Source organism: Notechis scutatus, chromosome 2 (assembly GCF_049901735.1).
Source record: "Notechis scutatus isolate UNSWTSFEM ecotype Mainland chromosome 2, rNotScu1.2, whole genome shotgun sequence".
In the NCBI taxonomy this organism is placed as follows: Eukaryota; Metazoa; Chordata; class Lepidosauria; order Squamata; family Elapidae; genus Notechis; species Notechis scutatus.
The window spans coordinates 1,823,919-1,839,396 of record NC_142010.1 but is presented as its reverse complement, the minus strand read 5'-3'; the positions used below and the strand labels follow the sequence as shown (position 1 = coordinate 1,839,396).

General features: G+C 39.6%; 2 protein-coding genes across 3 annotated transcripts in view; one reads left to right on the top strand and one right to left on the bottom strand.

Moving 5' to 3' along the window:
- Nucleotides 1-15,478, bottom strand: part of LOC113426308 (uncharacterized) — a 532,245-nt gene that overhangs the window by 387,472 nt on the left and 129,295 nt on the right. The gene's annotated exons all lie outside the window — the stretch shown is intronic.
- On the top strand, nucleotides 1,838-13,450 carry LOC113426302 (vomeronasal type-2 receptor 26-like). The gene is made up of 4 exons (XM_087958817.1): nucleotides 1,838-2,125; nucleotides 7,807-8,034; nucleotides 9,244-9,370; nucleotides 12,540-13,450. Exons 1-4 carry the CDS (start codon nucleotides 1,838-1,840, stop codon nucleotides 13,448-13,450), a joined length of 1,554 nt encoding a protein of 517 aa, XP_087814943.1.

The window sequence follows — 15,478 nt, the reverse complement described above, 5'->3', positions numbered from 1 at the left end:
AAACAGAACAATTACTTCTTTATTAAGGGTATAGATTTACAATAATGAGTTCCTAAATCTTCTACAAATTACGAGTAACAGGCCATTTTGCAGATTAATGCATTAAAGGAAAAACAATAAAATTTTAGCAAAATACAAATTAAAATCCAAAGCATTATAACTTCACCCAGGATATTTTTCTCAGATCTTATCTCTAACGATGAAGGCTGATAGTCTTCCATATTTAGAAACTACAGAAGAAGACTTTTAACAGGGGCCTCTGATGGTTTGTTCAATGGACCATGATCTGGGGGTATCTGTAATATCTTGCCTTCATGAGAAGAATGGGTTCATGCGCACCAGTCAGAATAAGAAGGAATTATTATCTCTCCACTGCCTAGTAAAAAAAAAATTCAGTTGTTTTAGCAAATCACACTCTCTAGAATCTCAAAAATAAGTTTCTAGTGTAAAAGGCAATTAAACGTCCTTGAATTGTTTGCTTTCTGACTCTTAAACTGGAGGTATGCCCTTGAGTCATGCAAATGCACACCACTGTTGCGACAGTCATTCCCAATTCCCCTTCTAATTATTTAAAACACAATTATTTATTCTACATTGAACAAGGTTTATGGGATTTCCACCATCACCTTTAGTTATAAAGCAAGTTATAAAGAAATGGAATATACAACAACTGAAAATGTGACCTGACATTACATCCTCTTCAGATCAAAGCAAAGAAAGGGGTAGAATTAGACAGGGTCTATGTCAGTCTGACATTTCAGATTCCTTCTCCAAACCCAGGCTGGATCATCTCCCATGCAATTATCTTCTTTTGTGAGCTCTGAGATCCAATAAAAAAAGAAACTATAGGAAGACACTGCATTAATGTATGTTGATGCTGGAAATACATCTCTTTCTGCTTCTGCTTCTCTTATAAATTCTCTATGCCACGATGCTGATGAAATGTCCATTCAATGCAATAATAGAAGAAAAGAAGGAGTTTAATTACTATAAGCCAGGAGATTACATGATTACTGCAATAACATCAATAATATTTTCACATCTTTACCCATATGATTTTTCCAAGCCTCCTCCCTATAGATTGGAAAGGTAATTATCAGAGTGTACAGATTTCTTGGGGGGTTAATCTTACCTGCTTCAATGTCATTTTGTAGAAATGATGTCTTTTTAACAATTCTTCAATTGGAGAAAGGCAGGTCATTATTGTTTCTTCCAATGTGCGTTAGGGAAAGAATCTCCTAAGACACATGAAAGCTGACCATAAAAATTTACTTCTACAAGGGTCAGTCTCCAAACAGGACCAGTGTAAGAGGGTAATAGATTCTACCTGTTCTCAAAATCATTACCTTGCCTTGCAAAGACTCTTGAGCAGCAGGAAACTCTTGATCTTACTTCTCACTATCTCCTCTCCTTCTCTATGTTACATTCAATCCTTCCCTGCTTTCTTTCCAACCTTTTGTTCCACCCAATGCCTTTTCCAATTTTGTGCCTTCCACTTTACATTTGGTTTCAATAAAAAGAATATCGTAAAAAAACAAATACAGACACTGTGTGTGTGTGTGTGTGTGTGTGTGTGTGTTCTCTTTTTCACATTTTTATAAAGCACTTATGTGTGTTTTTTTTTACTTTGTTGATATATATATATATATTATCTGTGTATTTTTTCATTTATATTTTGTTGCTACTTTAAAACCAATAAAGTGATTTTTTTTAACAATGAGCATCTGATCATATTTTATGCATTGCAATATAGAAATATAAATCCACAGTGAATATGACTTTATTGAACTGAAGAAGAAAATTCAGGTGGATGATATGATATCTGTTATGTTGCAGTATGGATACAAGCTTCTACCATATCCTGCCCTTCTTCTTATCTGTTCATGAGATCAACCAGAGCCCAAAGGTGTTACCCAACATCACTCTGGGGTACAACATCTATCAGAACTTCTTCACTGCAAGAATGACATATGAGGCCATGATGGACTTGCTGTCTACAGGACAGGAGAATATCCCAAACTACAGATGTGGAAGACAAAAGAACCTGCTGGCAGTCCTTGAAGAGACAGATTCTGAAATCTTTGGTCATATTTGTACTGTTTTGGGCATCTACAAAATTCCACAGGTATGAAGTTAAAGCAAACTTAATTCCTTATTGTAAATTCTTAATCTCAAAATAAATCTTAAGAGACCAAGTAGATATTAGAAGACCAGAATGAATTTTCTACCCATAACTTACATAGATATTTCTTTACAAAGTCTGCACTACTATTACTATCAATCTACTCATCATTCCTTATCACCCATCCTCTCCCACTTGTGACTGTAGGACTGTAACTTTGTTGCTTGTATCCTCATGATTTATATTGACTGTTTCCTAGTATGATTTGATTGCTTATTGACTATTATTAATTTTTTTCTAATTTTATCTACCTGCCATAAAATGGCTTGAAAACACAAAACTTAAGCTTCGTGATGTCTTTATTTTTGCCACTGAAGAATCTTTCTTTCAAAAAAGGATAACAGTATGTAGTTGGTTTACTTTATTGATTAACCCATCGGCCATATCAAAGTGCAGACTTCCAAACACTAATTATTACTAAAATCCAGAAAAAAACAAATTAAAATGAAATTGGAATAATATGCAACTTAAAATGAAATTGGAATAAAATACAATAATTTAATATATGGATAAATAAATATGTTTGTCAGTTCAGGGAAAGAAAACAAGTGCTATGAATAAAATCACATGGACTGGCTTTGAAGTTTAAACAAAGTTTCTAAGAAACTGAGTGTTGGATGTAGGCATTGGTTGAACTTTGAATGGTGGATCTGTGTATGTGTTTGTGTTTGTCTCTCAGGAGAGTTTTGTATTCCAATGTATGGAGATGTTCCTTTCTGTCCTGGATCATGTGATGAGTCTGATTTGCTATGTGGTTGATGCACAGATTGTGTAGGGCTTGTGTGAACCTCAGTTGTTGGCAGCTAAAGTAACCTACTGCATCTGTTCACTCACCCAGGCTTAGCTACATGGGTAGGTTTTGACCAGAAGGGTATATTGCATGAAGATCACCCATGAGAACCACCTACAGATTAGAGCATCCTAGTCTGAAATTTCTATGGAGAATCTCAGTCTTCTAGGTCATATTTGTCCCAAAGGTGCTTTTTCAAAAGACAACTGGACTTTGTTTTTTCTCCTTGAAGACATTTCACTTCTCATCCAAGAAGCTTCTTCAGAACTGGAGCTAGCCTGAAATTGTTTTCAGTAAACTTCTCTCGACAGTGGAGAAAAGCTCTTAGAGATAATAGAAAATACTTGTTAGCTCTGGTTTTAGATTTTGGAAGTTGTTTGCTCTCCAAGCTTGTTTCCATTTAGTTTCTGAACATTTCATTACCAGACTATGTAACATTATCAGTAGGATTTTCTTGTCCTATTCTTCTTAGCTTATAAATGTCTTGTGTACCAGGTTGGTCAGTTGGTTCTGTGACTGGTTGTTCATTTGGAGCTATATTTAAATTCTGAGCAGTTGACTGGTTCTCTTGTTGATTGGTCATTCAAATGGTCTGGTTTCTTATGTATTCATATGCTGGATCTCTAGATCAATATGCTTATTAATTGCTCTTTTGGTATAAATTTATTTAGTAGAACAAATGCTCTGTCCTACAAATTGGCAAAAAAAATAAAATCAGAACACCAAATACAAGTTAGGAGGAAACAATCTTGTAGATGACCCTCACTCTGTCAAGGACCTTAGATCTCAAATTATCTAAACCCCAAATCTCACTGTAACAGCATTGCCAAAAAGGCATTCAGAACCTTATTCTGTGAAGCTTCTTCTCTGGCATCATTGAATTGTTAACTAGGTCATACAAACCTTTGCCAGACCAATTATCGAATACAGCTTGTTAACCTGGAACCCGCACTATATATTTGACATTAACACAATTGAGTGGGTTCAGAGGTATTTCTCGAGAAAAGTACTCCGCTGCTCCACTCACAATAGAATTCCCTATGCCTCCAGGCTCAAAATTTTGGGCCTGGACAATCTAGAACTATGCCGCCTGCAGTCCAATCTAAGCATAATACACAAAATTGTCTATTACAACATCTTACCTGTCAACAACTTCTTCAGCTTCAATCACAATAATACACGGGCAAACAACGAATACAAACTCAAGGTAAAACGCTCCAAACTCAATTGCAGAAAATACGACTTCAGTGACAGAGTGGTCAATGCCTGGAATGCCCTACCCAACTCCATTGCTACAGCCTCAACCAATCACAGCTTCAATCTCAAACTGACTACCATGGACCTCACCCCATTCCTAAGAGATCCTTAAAGGGGGCATGCATATTTATTCCCTTTGTTCTTGCTTAGGTTCATACTTATACTTGTTATCTTGTACATGTTTGACAAGCAAACAAATAAATAAATAAAATAAAGGGACAAGCAGGCAAAAAAAAACCTCCCCAGGCTTCAATAAATTCACGTGCATGGCAGATGCTGGCATGGCCAATGATTTTTATTCCTTCCCAATCTAATTGATGTTGTTTATTATCAATGTGGTTTGAGGTCAGGAATTTTTGGTCGTGCCATTTAACCACTAGTTGATGTTCATAAACCCTTGTTTTCAGTTGCCTTGCTCTTTGTCCCATGTAGAAATGTTTACAATCGTTATGATGGATTTTGTATACTACGTTGCTCTTAGATTTAAACTCTTAGATTTAAGACACTGACTTTTATCATTAAATGTGACACAAACTACCAGTGTTTTTTCTTCCATCTCAGATCAACTATGGCATCATCAGCCATACTCCTGAACAAAACCATCGTTTCCCTTTTTTGTATCGGTTGACCCCAAAACAAGAACCTCCTTTCTCTGCAATTATCAAGCTGCTCCTGCATTTCCAATGGACGTGGATCGGTCTCGTTTCTCAAGAAAATGAAAAAGGGGAAAATTTTAGAAGAAGCTTGACAAATCTAGCTGTAAAAAATGAGATATGCATTGTCTTCTCAGAGATCATTCCAACGATGAACATGGATAGAAGTCTTAAAGGAAAAAGAACGGAAGGTCTTCTTTCTGTTTTCAGTAGTCAAGTCAAAATTATAATCTGTCAACTGGATTATCCGGCCACAGCAACACTATCAAGCCTAATACAATACACTGATTCAACTAATGAATTCACTAAGGGAAAAGTGTGGATTGCAGCAACTTTGTCAGATATAAGTTTAAGAATATTTTACTACTCTGTTGATCTCCAACGTAAACATGCTTTGTTTTCCTTCCTCACCCAGACAAAGACGAGGACACAATATTATATTTTTAATTCATTTTCACATATTGCCACACAGTTTGGCATGGAGGCATTCCAGTGTTCCCATTCAAGGCCTGTGTGGTCTAAAAAAGTTTGGGAAAGATGCACAGAAAAAGAGAACTGGGAATTCCCACCCAATCATGTGGTTGCAAGAATTCTGTCTGAGGATGGCTCTGGTATTTTCAAAGCAATCCAAGCTGTGGCCTTGGTCCTCAATGCTGTTTCTTCCTCCCAATTCAGTAAGAGGAGGATGTTGTTTAAAGACCATCAGTCAGCCCAGATTGTACAGCCATGGCAGGTGAGAATTCTGCTTCAAGGTTCCACTAATGGTCCCCTTTCATTTCCTCTGTCAAGCCCCAAAACAGAAAGGATGACAAATGCTGTCTCAGGGTTGCCATACCTGGGGAGAAGAGGCACAGAAGGTGGTGGTGGCTAAATGAAGCATTGGATTTTTGGACCTTCAGCTATGAGTGGCGAGCAGCAAGTGGAACCAGAGTAGAACTGATGAACAGCTGATCCTGTGTGCCTACAAGCCACCCAATGATCAGCTGTTCAAGGCTGCCTGCAGGTTGGCTGACAAACAGCTTGATTGAGGCTTCCTGTGAGTTGGCCAACAAACAGCTGATCATGGCTGCCTAAAGGTTGGCTGACAAACAGATGATTGAGGCTGCCTGTGGGTCAGCCAACAAACAGTTGATCATGGCTGCTTGTGGGTTGGCTGACAAATAGCTGATTGGGTCTGCCAGATGTTCAGCTACTCCAGCAGAGGTGGGGCACTGGCAGGCACTAACTTTTTTCCTTTTGAACTGAACTCACTGTGTGCTGAGATTTCAGTGAAATAAACCATTGGGAAATCACAGCAAGTGGTGTCCTGATTTGATTTTGGTCCAGAGCTCAGACCTGTGAGTAATTACTTGATTGACTGTAGGGAAGGGTAGGATATTCCAAAAAGCAAATACCCAGATTATATTATTTGAGAATGAACATGAGAGAGATTATGGGGATAAATCTTTCAAACTGTCTATGCTGGTTTGAGATGCTTAAATGACAGAGATAGCTGTATGGTGATAAAGCTATTTTCCTCATTTGCAAATTAAATAAGCATCAGGATTCTCCAGCAATCTTCAACCTTCTCCTTTGATCATATTTGCTGCTCTTGTGTATTTGCTAAGCCAAGGAGTTAGTCCTGATTTTGTTCTAATCTCAAATTTACATATCTTGTAAGTCTCATCTCTTTTTACATTCTGATTTGACTTCACCAACACTCTTGAGCCTTTTTTCTTGCATTTATTAATCCAGCTCCTGTCTTCTTAAACCAATGGTTTTAGTTCTAGATTCCTTTTACTCAATCTACTTTCTATCAAGATACTTCTCTTCTACAACTACAAACTATACTTCCAAATTATTGAATCATTATACCTACATATTTCTCTAATGTTAACTTCTCTATCTCCCCATTTCTATAGCACTAATCTCTATACAGTATTCGTAGGTGTGTGTTTGTGTGTGTGTAAAGAGGATATCTATTCTGGTTCCCAACTGCATTCACTCTCTTATCTCTTTGGAATTTCTCCTGTCTTCTGCTCCATCAAAGACTCCACTTTTCCTACAATGGCTTAAAGGTGGGTCTTTGGGGTCCTTCTTTGTTCCTGGTTGGGCTTTCATCTTCTAGACCTTTTGTGTTGCTTCCAGGGGGATGGAGAGAGAAAGAAGACTTCTAGTACACCACTATTTCTAATTATTAACAGTACTATTTCCTTTCTGCTTAGCAAGATTTTGGGCTTCAGGAAGGCTCCCATTTGGTGCTCTCTAGCTCAGCTTTTTCACAACTCACATGGATATCCATCAGGTCTTTGTGTCATTTCTCCTGGATACCATGACAAGCTTTCTTGTTTCTCCCACTATCTCCACACTTCCATGCAATTTTTTGCTCTTCATCTTTCACATCCAGCTGCTGTTGCTAGCTATGCCATCTGAAGACCGGGGGAGAACTGAAATGGGAGGCTTGCAATCAGCTAAGGAAAGGAGAGTTGGGTTTGGTTCCAGGACAAGACCCCTGAAAGTTGGGGAAAAGTTATTATTTCAGAGTCTATATGTATGTGTCCATGTTTGTGTGTGTATACACACATATACACACAAACACACAAGATTTTATTAAAAAATCAAAGTAGAACAAATTTTAAAAGTCTCACACAGTATCACAGGAAAACACTTGGATTTAATATGATATAGTTTCAATTTCAGCTCTATGCATTTTTATTTTTTGTTAAAATTCTGATGCTAAGCTATAATTTGGTAGGATAACTGAAGAAAGAGGGAGAGAAGCTTCCCATAAATTCCTGAATCAACCTCCTGCAGGTCAAAGTGCTGCTCTAAAGAGATTGAATTCAGAGAACTTCCAATCCAGAGTAATCACCAGAAAACATTGAATAACGGCTCAAAGGGGAATATGTAACCTGCCCAGGTATTTTTTTTCTATGTCTTTGCAGCTTCAACAGAAGCTAAGATACTTCCAGCTTTTCAATATTTCTAGAGATGCAGTTTATTTGGATGAAAATGGACTTCCTATGGCTGACTTTGATATCATGCACTGGAGAATGTTTCCCAATGCGTCGGTGGTTGGTGTGAAAGTTGGGAGTGTAGAAAGAGAAACCTCATCTGAAGTCAAGGTCTCCAACAATCAGAATGCCATTATATGGCCAACGTCATTTAACAAGGTAGCTGATGCTGCTTGATTTTGGGTTTTCCTGTTATCTCTCTGCATGCAAACTTTTCTGTTCTTAAATAATTCTCATTGAGGATTGATAACTTTCAAATAAGGAAACATAAGACCCCATTAATTCATTGGATACCATGGTTCTTTAGAGCGTTCAGTAATTTATCACAACCTGGAATCTGCTATACCAACAATTGTCAGTGTTCCAACCAAACTCTCCATCTCAGTTCAGCACTCAAGAGTCAAAGTCCATCCAAGTAAGAATTTATTCGAGAAGTCATATTGGCACATCTGGGAAAACCCGAATCTGAATTCCAGTGTTTTCTCCTGCTATATTAAACTCACACCCAGCCCCCCTTTTCTGATGACCCTCAAGGCACACTCTCCAATCCACTTCCATTCTAAACTCCTGCCAGTCACTCCCCTCCAGACTCCAGTGACTTGGCCTTGAGCTCTGGCTAAAGAATGTTGTTGAGGCTATCCTCCCTTCTCACTTTATTTTCATTCCCATGGCTACCCATCCTCCCTTGTAGCAGCCCCAAATCTGATTCAAGATGGATGGGGCTGACAACAATTGGATTAGGTCTTTACAGTCTACATTATTGAATGGGAATATGGTATCCTAATCAATAATCTTTTGAATAATCTTATTTTCAGAAGAGAAAAGCCAAAGTTTCAAGGGGATATCACCCTGCATTACATGAGAGGAAGCTATCAAGTTAATAATGTAATGAAGGAAATTGGGGTAGTTAAAAAAAAGACATTTTCTTGATGCAATGTTCCATTGTAGGAGAGAAACATTTGTCACATTGACAAAGAAAGCCACATTTTGGAGGTTTCCTGCCAAAGCAAAGATGGAAAGAAAACTACAAAATGTAGCATTGCCACACTTGCCCTAAAGAGGAACCCCATTTTGCAATGGAACCACTTTCTTTTAGAATGGGGAATAATGGAAATAAAATGTTTCTGGATTGACAATAGATGTGATAGAGAAATATATCTCTTTCATCTGTTGCTGGTGTGCAGAGTCCATTCCCATAAAGGTCAATGTTAGATGGTACCTCCAGTGGTGAGAAATTGAAAGTTGAGGGTTTGCTATGCTACTACTCCTTGGTTGAGTTGATTCAGTGTGCTCTTTGTCTTCCAGAAACCAATTGATAAAAAATATTTGTATATGTTACCCTGGTTGATTTTTATTTTTTATGTTTAGATGGCACCTTCTTCTAGATGTACAGAAAGTTGTTACCCGGGACATGCCAAACTCATTAGAAAGGATGCCCCAGTTTGCTGCTATGACTGTTCTCTCTGTATGGAGGGAACATTTTCTGTGCAACAAGGTAAGTGGTTTTGGAGAGAAAAAGCATTGAGAATGCAATCAAAATTCATTCCTGGTTTTCTGGGAAACATTTCTAAACATGCCCCAAAAGTATTTTTTCAAAAGGTAAGTGGAGTTTGTTTTTCCTTGAGGATGTTTCACTTCTCATCCAAGAAGCTTCTTCAGCTCTGATGCAAGAAAAAGCTTCTTGAATGAGAAGTGAAACATCCTCAAGGAAAAACAAAGTCCAGCTACTTTCAGCTCCAAATGGGTACTGGAGTATCTCGCTAATAAATCACTGTACTCACAATTGGTATGGTGAAGTTTATTACAGCAGTTCCAGTCCTGATAAGCAAAAAATGGTATTTCCCAATTAAAGTCAGCTCTGGGAGCGTCTGCCTCTCAGTGCCTTTTATACTGTGCTCTAGTGCCTCCCAACTAACAACCTGAAATCCACTGCTGCATTATCTACTCCCGTGCCTCCTCCTCATGCCTTTTTGTCACTGCTTAATCTTTATTTATATTCCTTTCTCCATGCTCCCTGTCCTATCTATCCCTTCTGTATCCTTACTTACCTCCCATTCCCCTGACATCTATCTGAATCAGGATCATAAACCCCCACCAAATGATACCTCCAAAGCCCCACACATTGTGGTTTATATCAATGCGCAGTCCGGAAATAAGCCTGATGACTGATTAGCGTCCATGTGCCTTCCAGCTGTCTAGCCAGGCTAACGTCCATGGTATTACATCAAACACAGTTCCAGGCGGCTCCCATGCCTCTTGTCTCCCATCTCAACAGTTCAGCATAAATGACAGTTGTTCACACATCCATCAGTCCCACAGCCCCAGCAATGTGTCAGGCTCCGAGTGAGTGCCAGATGTGAGTAAATTCCTAGTGCCCAACAGTTACCTTTTGAAAAAGTACTTTTGGGACAATCATAACCTGAATTATTAAGAATCTCCACAGACATTTCTAAAAATGTTTTCTTTCCTGCTAGTTACAGACCTAATGACTAGCATAGTTTCTTTTACAATTACACAAAGTAAGAAAAAGTTCACAAACTTTTCAAGGATTTGGTACTATTGCCAAATGTTGCCTGATGATGGGGACATTAAAATAAATAATGAAAGGTTGCTGCAATCTCTCAACTTGTTGTCTTCTTGCTGGTTTCAATTCAGTTCAGATAAGTCTTATGAATGCTGATAATCACATTTTTCTTCAGCCTTTAAAGCAGTGGTGGGATTCAAAACAATGTACTACCGGTTCTGTGGGCAGGACTTGGTGGGCGGGGCATGGCTTGGTGGGTGTGACTTGGTGGGCATGGCAGGGGAAGAACACTGTAAAATCTCCATTCCCACCCCACTCCTGGGGGAAGGTTACCCCATCCCGTCCGCACCCCACTAACCTGCTTTCCAGCTCTGTTCTCCTGTGCAGGGCAACAAAGCCTATCAGTTGGGACTCGGGAGGCATAGAATACATGGGGAGAGAGCCAGTCAGAAGTGGTATTTGCCAGTTCTTCGAACTACTCAAAATTTCCACTACCGGTTCTCAAGATCTGGTCAGAACCTGGTGAATAACATCACTGCTTTAAAGCAAATGATGATTATTTCAAATTAAAGTTGGGTGCTTTGCATATCTCTGTTCATCTCTCTGGTGGGCAAATGAACTCCAACATGGGTTGTTTTTCCAGCCACAGGCCAGACTTAATGTGCTAACAGCTACACTCCCTAATGAAAAAAGGAGAGAATACAAATCTTAATTTTACTTAAATTAATGAATGATTTCAATGAATACCATTTCAGCCCACACTTCCAAACATTTTTTCCACTTGTAAAATAGAATCCCCTAGTGGCGCACTGGTTAGAATGCAGTATTGCAAGCTAACTCTACCCAGAGACAAGGAGTTTGATCCTGTCAGGGCTTAAGGTTGACTCAGTCTTCCATCTGACAAGCCCCTTACCCCTCGGTAGCACAGTTGATCAGCAGCTCCAGACACCCCTCCTCATCCAGCACTGAATGCTGCCCTGCTGACCATGGTGGCATCTTCCAAGGGGCTGGCTGCATGGTAGAGGTCTGCAGGTGGTGGTGGAAGGCCCTGGAGGCTGTTGGTGATGATGTGGTGCACAGCGATGACCTGGATGGATGCTACAGTGGCAGGTGCTCATGGCTTTGTCAAGCCCTTTAAGGATGGAGAGGAAGACAGGAAGATTGTCTCTGGGGCTGCAATGACGGCGCCTGTAGGACTATAATCACTGTTAGAGCTTCAGGGGCTCACCATAGGAAAGGGAGGGGCTGACATAATGATGTGCAGCACTGGCAACAGTCTGATTGGAGCTGAGATACTGCTGGCTAAGATTGCATCAGCACCTACCAGGGAGCATCCGGAAGATGGGTGGTGAGAGGATATGGGGTTAATGATGTGATAATGACATGAGTGTGTATGAAGGGGGAGAGGAATTGTTACTCTTGAAGGCTGTTTTTGTGAGGGCATTGTTTCTACTTGCCCCATTTCAAGCCTGTTGTCTGACCGTAGCCACCATTGACAATAAACCTTCATCACTACATCGGGTGTGGAGTGTGACTTGTAAGTAACTATTGTTCTGGTCCTAAGGGCGTTGAGACCATACTTCGGAGGACAGTAAAATGGGGACCCAGACTGTTGGGGGCAATATACTGACAATGTAACCTGTCCAGAGAGTGCTGTACAGCACCATGTAAGGTCTAAGTGCTATTGCTATTGTTGAAACTATCCAGGTAGTAAATTTGATATAAGTACCCCAAAAGCACCCCCTTCCATTCTAATATATGGAAGGCAACAACACAAGAACATCCCAATAGTAATTAAGCAATTTAAAGCCAAAGTTCAGATTTCTGCCCATCTGATGCCTCTTGTAGAATTCAAAACACAACATCGCACAACACTTTTACATTTCAGGTGATATTCAGACCTATGCTCCATACCATTTCTTCAGTATTACTTGTTCATTTATCTTTCATGAATATGTTTTCACACCATCCAACATGGTGTGAAGAAATAACTAAATACATTGGGAAAGTATTTTCTAATATGTTCTCAACCTTCTTCCATATCCTCTCTCACTGCAGCATATTTAAAAACATATTTTATGTATTTAGTAATAATTTTCATGATTGTACAGTGGCAGAAACAGATGCCAATGTTTTTCAGATGCAGCCCATTGCAGCAAGTGTCCAGATGACCAGTATTCCAATGAACAGAGAAATCAATGTGTCCGAAAAAGTGTAAGCTTTTTGTCTTATGAAGAAATGTTGGGTCTCATCTTGGCTTTCTTTGCTCTTGTTTTGTCCCTCATCACTATCTTTGTCCTGGGAATCTTCATTAAACACCGAGAAACTCCCATAGTCAGAGCTAACAACCGGGACCTCACCTATACTCTCCTGGTGTCCCTCCTGCTTTCCTTTTTGGCCTCTCTTCTATTTATTGGTCACCCCAAGAAAGTGACCTGTTTTGTTCGACAAACCATTTTCAGTGTTGTCTTTTCTGTCGCTGTGTCTTCCTTGCTGGCAAAGACTGTCATGGTGGTGGTAGCGTTCCTTGCCACAAAGCCAGGCAGTAAGATGAGGAAGTGGCTTCGGAAGAGTCTGGCAAACTCCATTGTTTTATTGTGCTCTGGTGTTCAGGTATGCATCTGTATCATATGGCTGGGAATTTTCCCCCCATTTCCAGATTCTGACTTTCATTCCCAACCAAGACATATCTTGATACAATGTAATGAAGGCTCAGTTACCATGTTCTACACTGCCCTTGGCTACATGGGCTTTCTGGCTGCCATCTGCTTCTTGGTGGCTTTTCTGGCCCGCAAGCTTCCAGGGACATTCAATGAAGCCAAGTTGATCACCTTCAGCATGTTGGTTTTCTGCAGTGTTTGGATCTCCTTTGTCCCTACTTATCTGAGCACCAAAGGGAAATACATGGTGGCCGTGCAGATCTTCTCCATCCTGGCCTCCAGCCTGGGTTTACTGGGCTGCATCTTTGTCCCCAAATGCTATATTATTATTCTGAGACCTTCTATGAACACCAAGGAGCATATGATGATGAAAAACAATGAGGGCTCCTGATATCGGTGCTTTTTTTATTACAACTTACAGGCAGTATAAAATAATGTATCTTGGAAGTAATTATTTTTATGAGTTGTAGCTTATCTTTCTTCATTCCATGTGAATTTTGAATGATGATAATTGATTAATAAAGTTGTTGAAACAACTCAACTGCTTTCAAGTTCTTATATTGTTTTGCTATTGAAATTCATGTTAACTGAAATGAAGCCAGGTAAACTTTTATCAGAGATGCTCTGCATGATGTAGTTTTAGAGGAAGTCAACAGCTATGGCTAATTATGATGAGTGTTTCTGTTATTATATTTTGAGATTACATCTTATTTGCTTGAAATTTCTTCTGAAATTTAATTTTTTTATCAGTTTCCAATATATATTTGGCTGAAGGATAGGTGACAGGGTTGCAGGAAGACAACTCCCACTGGAACTGTAACACATAATTTTCCTCTCATCTTCTTTTTTTTCTCCACTAATTTCTTATCTTTTTTGTTCACATTGGCAAGTAGGTCACAGATGGCTAATAGGCACATCTTCCTTGGTGCCACTCTGTACTCCACTCTACACCTGTACTTTATAGCTGGGATTCTGAATCCAGATCCCCTTATCTGACAGGCTCCAACTGATTGGAATGTTCCTTAGCCATGTCAGGTCTAGTAAAGAGAAGGACCAGGGGAGACATGATAGAGGTCTTCCAATATTGGAGGGGCTACCACAGAGAGGAAGGGGTCAAGCTATTTTCTAAAGCGCCTGTAGGCCAGACAAGGAATAATGGCTGGAAACTGAACAAGGAGAGATTTAACCTGGAAATAAGGAGAAACTTTCTGACAGTGGGAACAATCAACCAATGGAACAGCTTGCCCTTGGAAGTTGTGGGAGCGCCATCAGTTCAGACTTTCAAAAAGAGATTGGACTGCCATTTGCCAGAAATGGTGTAGGGTCTCCCGCTTGGACTAGATGACCTACAAGGTCCCTTTCAACTCTGATTATCTGTTATCTGTACTGGCTGAGTTGCCAAATGTTGCTGAAATCTTCTTTTTGATCATATTGGTCATTCTGGATTTCTTCCTTTCTTTTTTCCCCATTCTTCTTCCTTTCTATTGCCACATTCCATCTTTATACACCACCCTTATTAATTCCCTTCCTTCTACTCCCTTCCTTATACTTCACTTATTAACTTCCTTCCCTCTACTCTGCCCATCCTCTGTTCACTTGTCCTTTTAGGCTGAGCTAGTGAAATAATACCTGGATTTTAGAAGTCTCACAAACAGGAAATCCTTTCCACTACTCTACAATCTTGGGTTGCACTCAAGAAAATTCAAGAACTCAATGATGCAAATAAAAGATATGCAGCCAGAGAAAATAGCTTAATTCCTCCCCAAGCAGAATCTCTTGTAATTCATGTATATAAAGCATCACGGATAATCCCTGAAACTTTTTTTCAAATGGATAACATTTAGCTCTGTGGGAATTAAATTGTTTCCCTTAATCCAAGATTTGAACTTAATTTACCTAGAAATTAATCTGAATATATGTTTTCAAAAGAAGTATTGAAAATAACTGAACTTTGTCGTTTGGGTTCAGGGGAAGGCTTGGGATTTGCTTTTTGTTGACTTTCTGTCAGGATTTTCTTTGGAAGACTGGAAGTAGTTTGCCAATGCCATCTTACTAGGACTGGTCCAAAGTCACCCAGTTGGTTTCGGCCCAAGGCAGGAGTAGAAATCAAGTTTCTTGGTTTCTAGCATGGTACCATTTACCATTATACCATTATACCAAATTGGCTCTGAAGCCAAGCTTATTGTCATGGCTGCCGTTCTGCTAAGCAACACAGTGCAAGCTGATAGCCTGACATGAGAAACGGGGAGGGGAGGGGACAGTGGAGGTGGGAATGGAGGGAGGAAACCAAGAGGCATAGAATCTAAGCTGAACTGTCCCATGAGAAGCACCAACCATCTCAAAGTCATACACCAAAAGAATGCAGAGCTGGTGAGCATGTGAAGACAGGGACCGTTTCCTAAACAATTTGTTAATACCT

Coding starts and splice junctions, on each gene's coding strand:
- LOC113426302 (XM_087958817.1), top strand. CDS start 1,838: ATGGATACAAGCTTCTACCATATCCTGCCCTTCTTCTTATCTGTTCAT. Junction 2,126..7,806: donor GCATCTACAAAATTCCACAG/GTATGAAGTTAA, acceptor ATGTCTTTGCAG/CTTCAACAGAAGCTAAGATA. Junction 9,371..12,539: donor AACATTTTCTGTGCAACAAG/GTAAGTGGTTTT, acceptor AATGTTTTTCAG/ATGCAGCCCATTGCAGCAAG.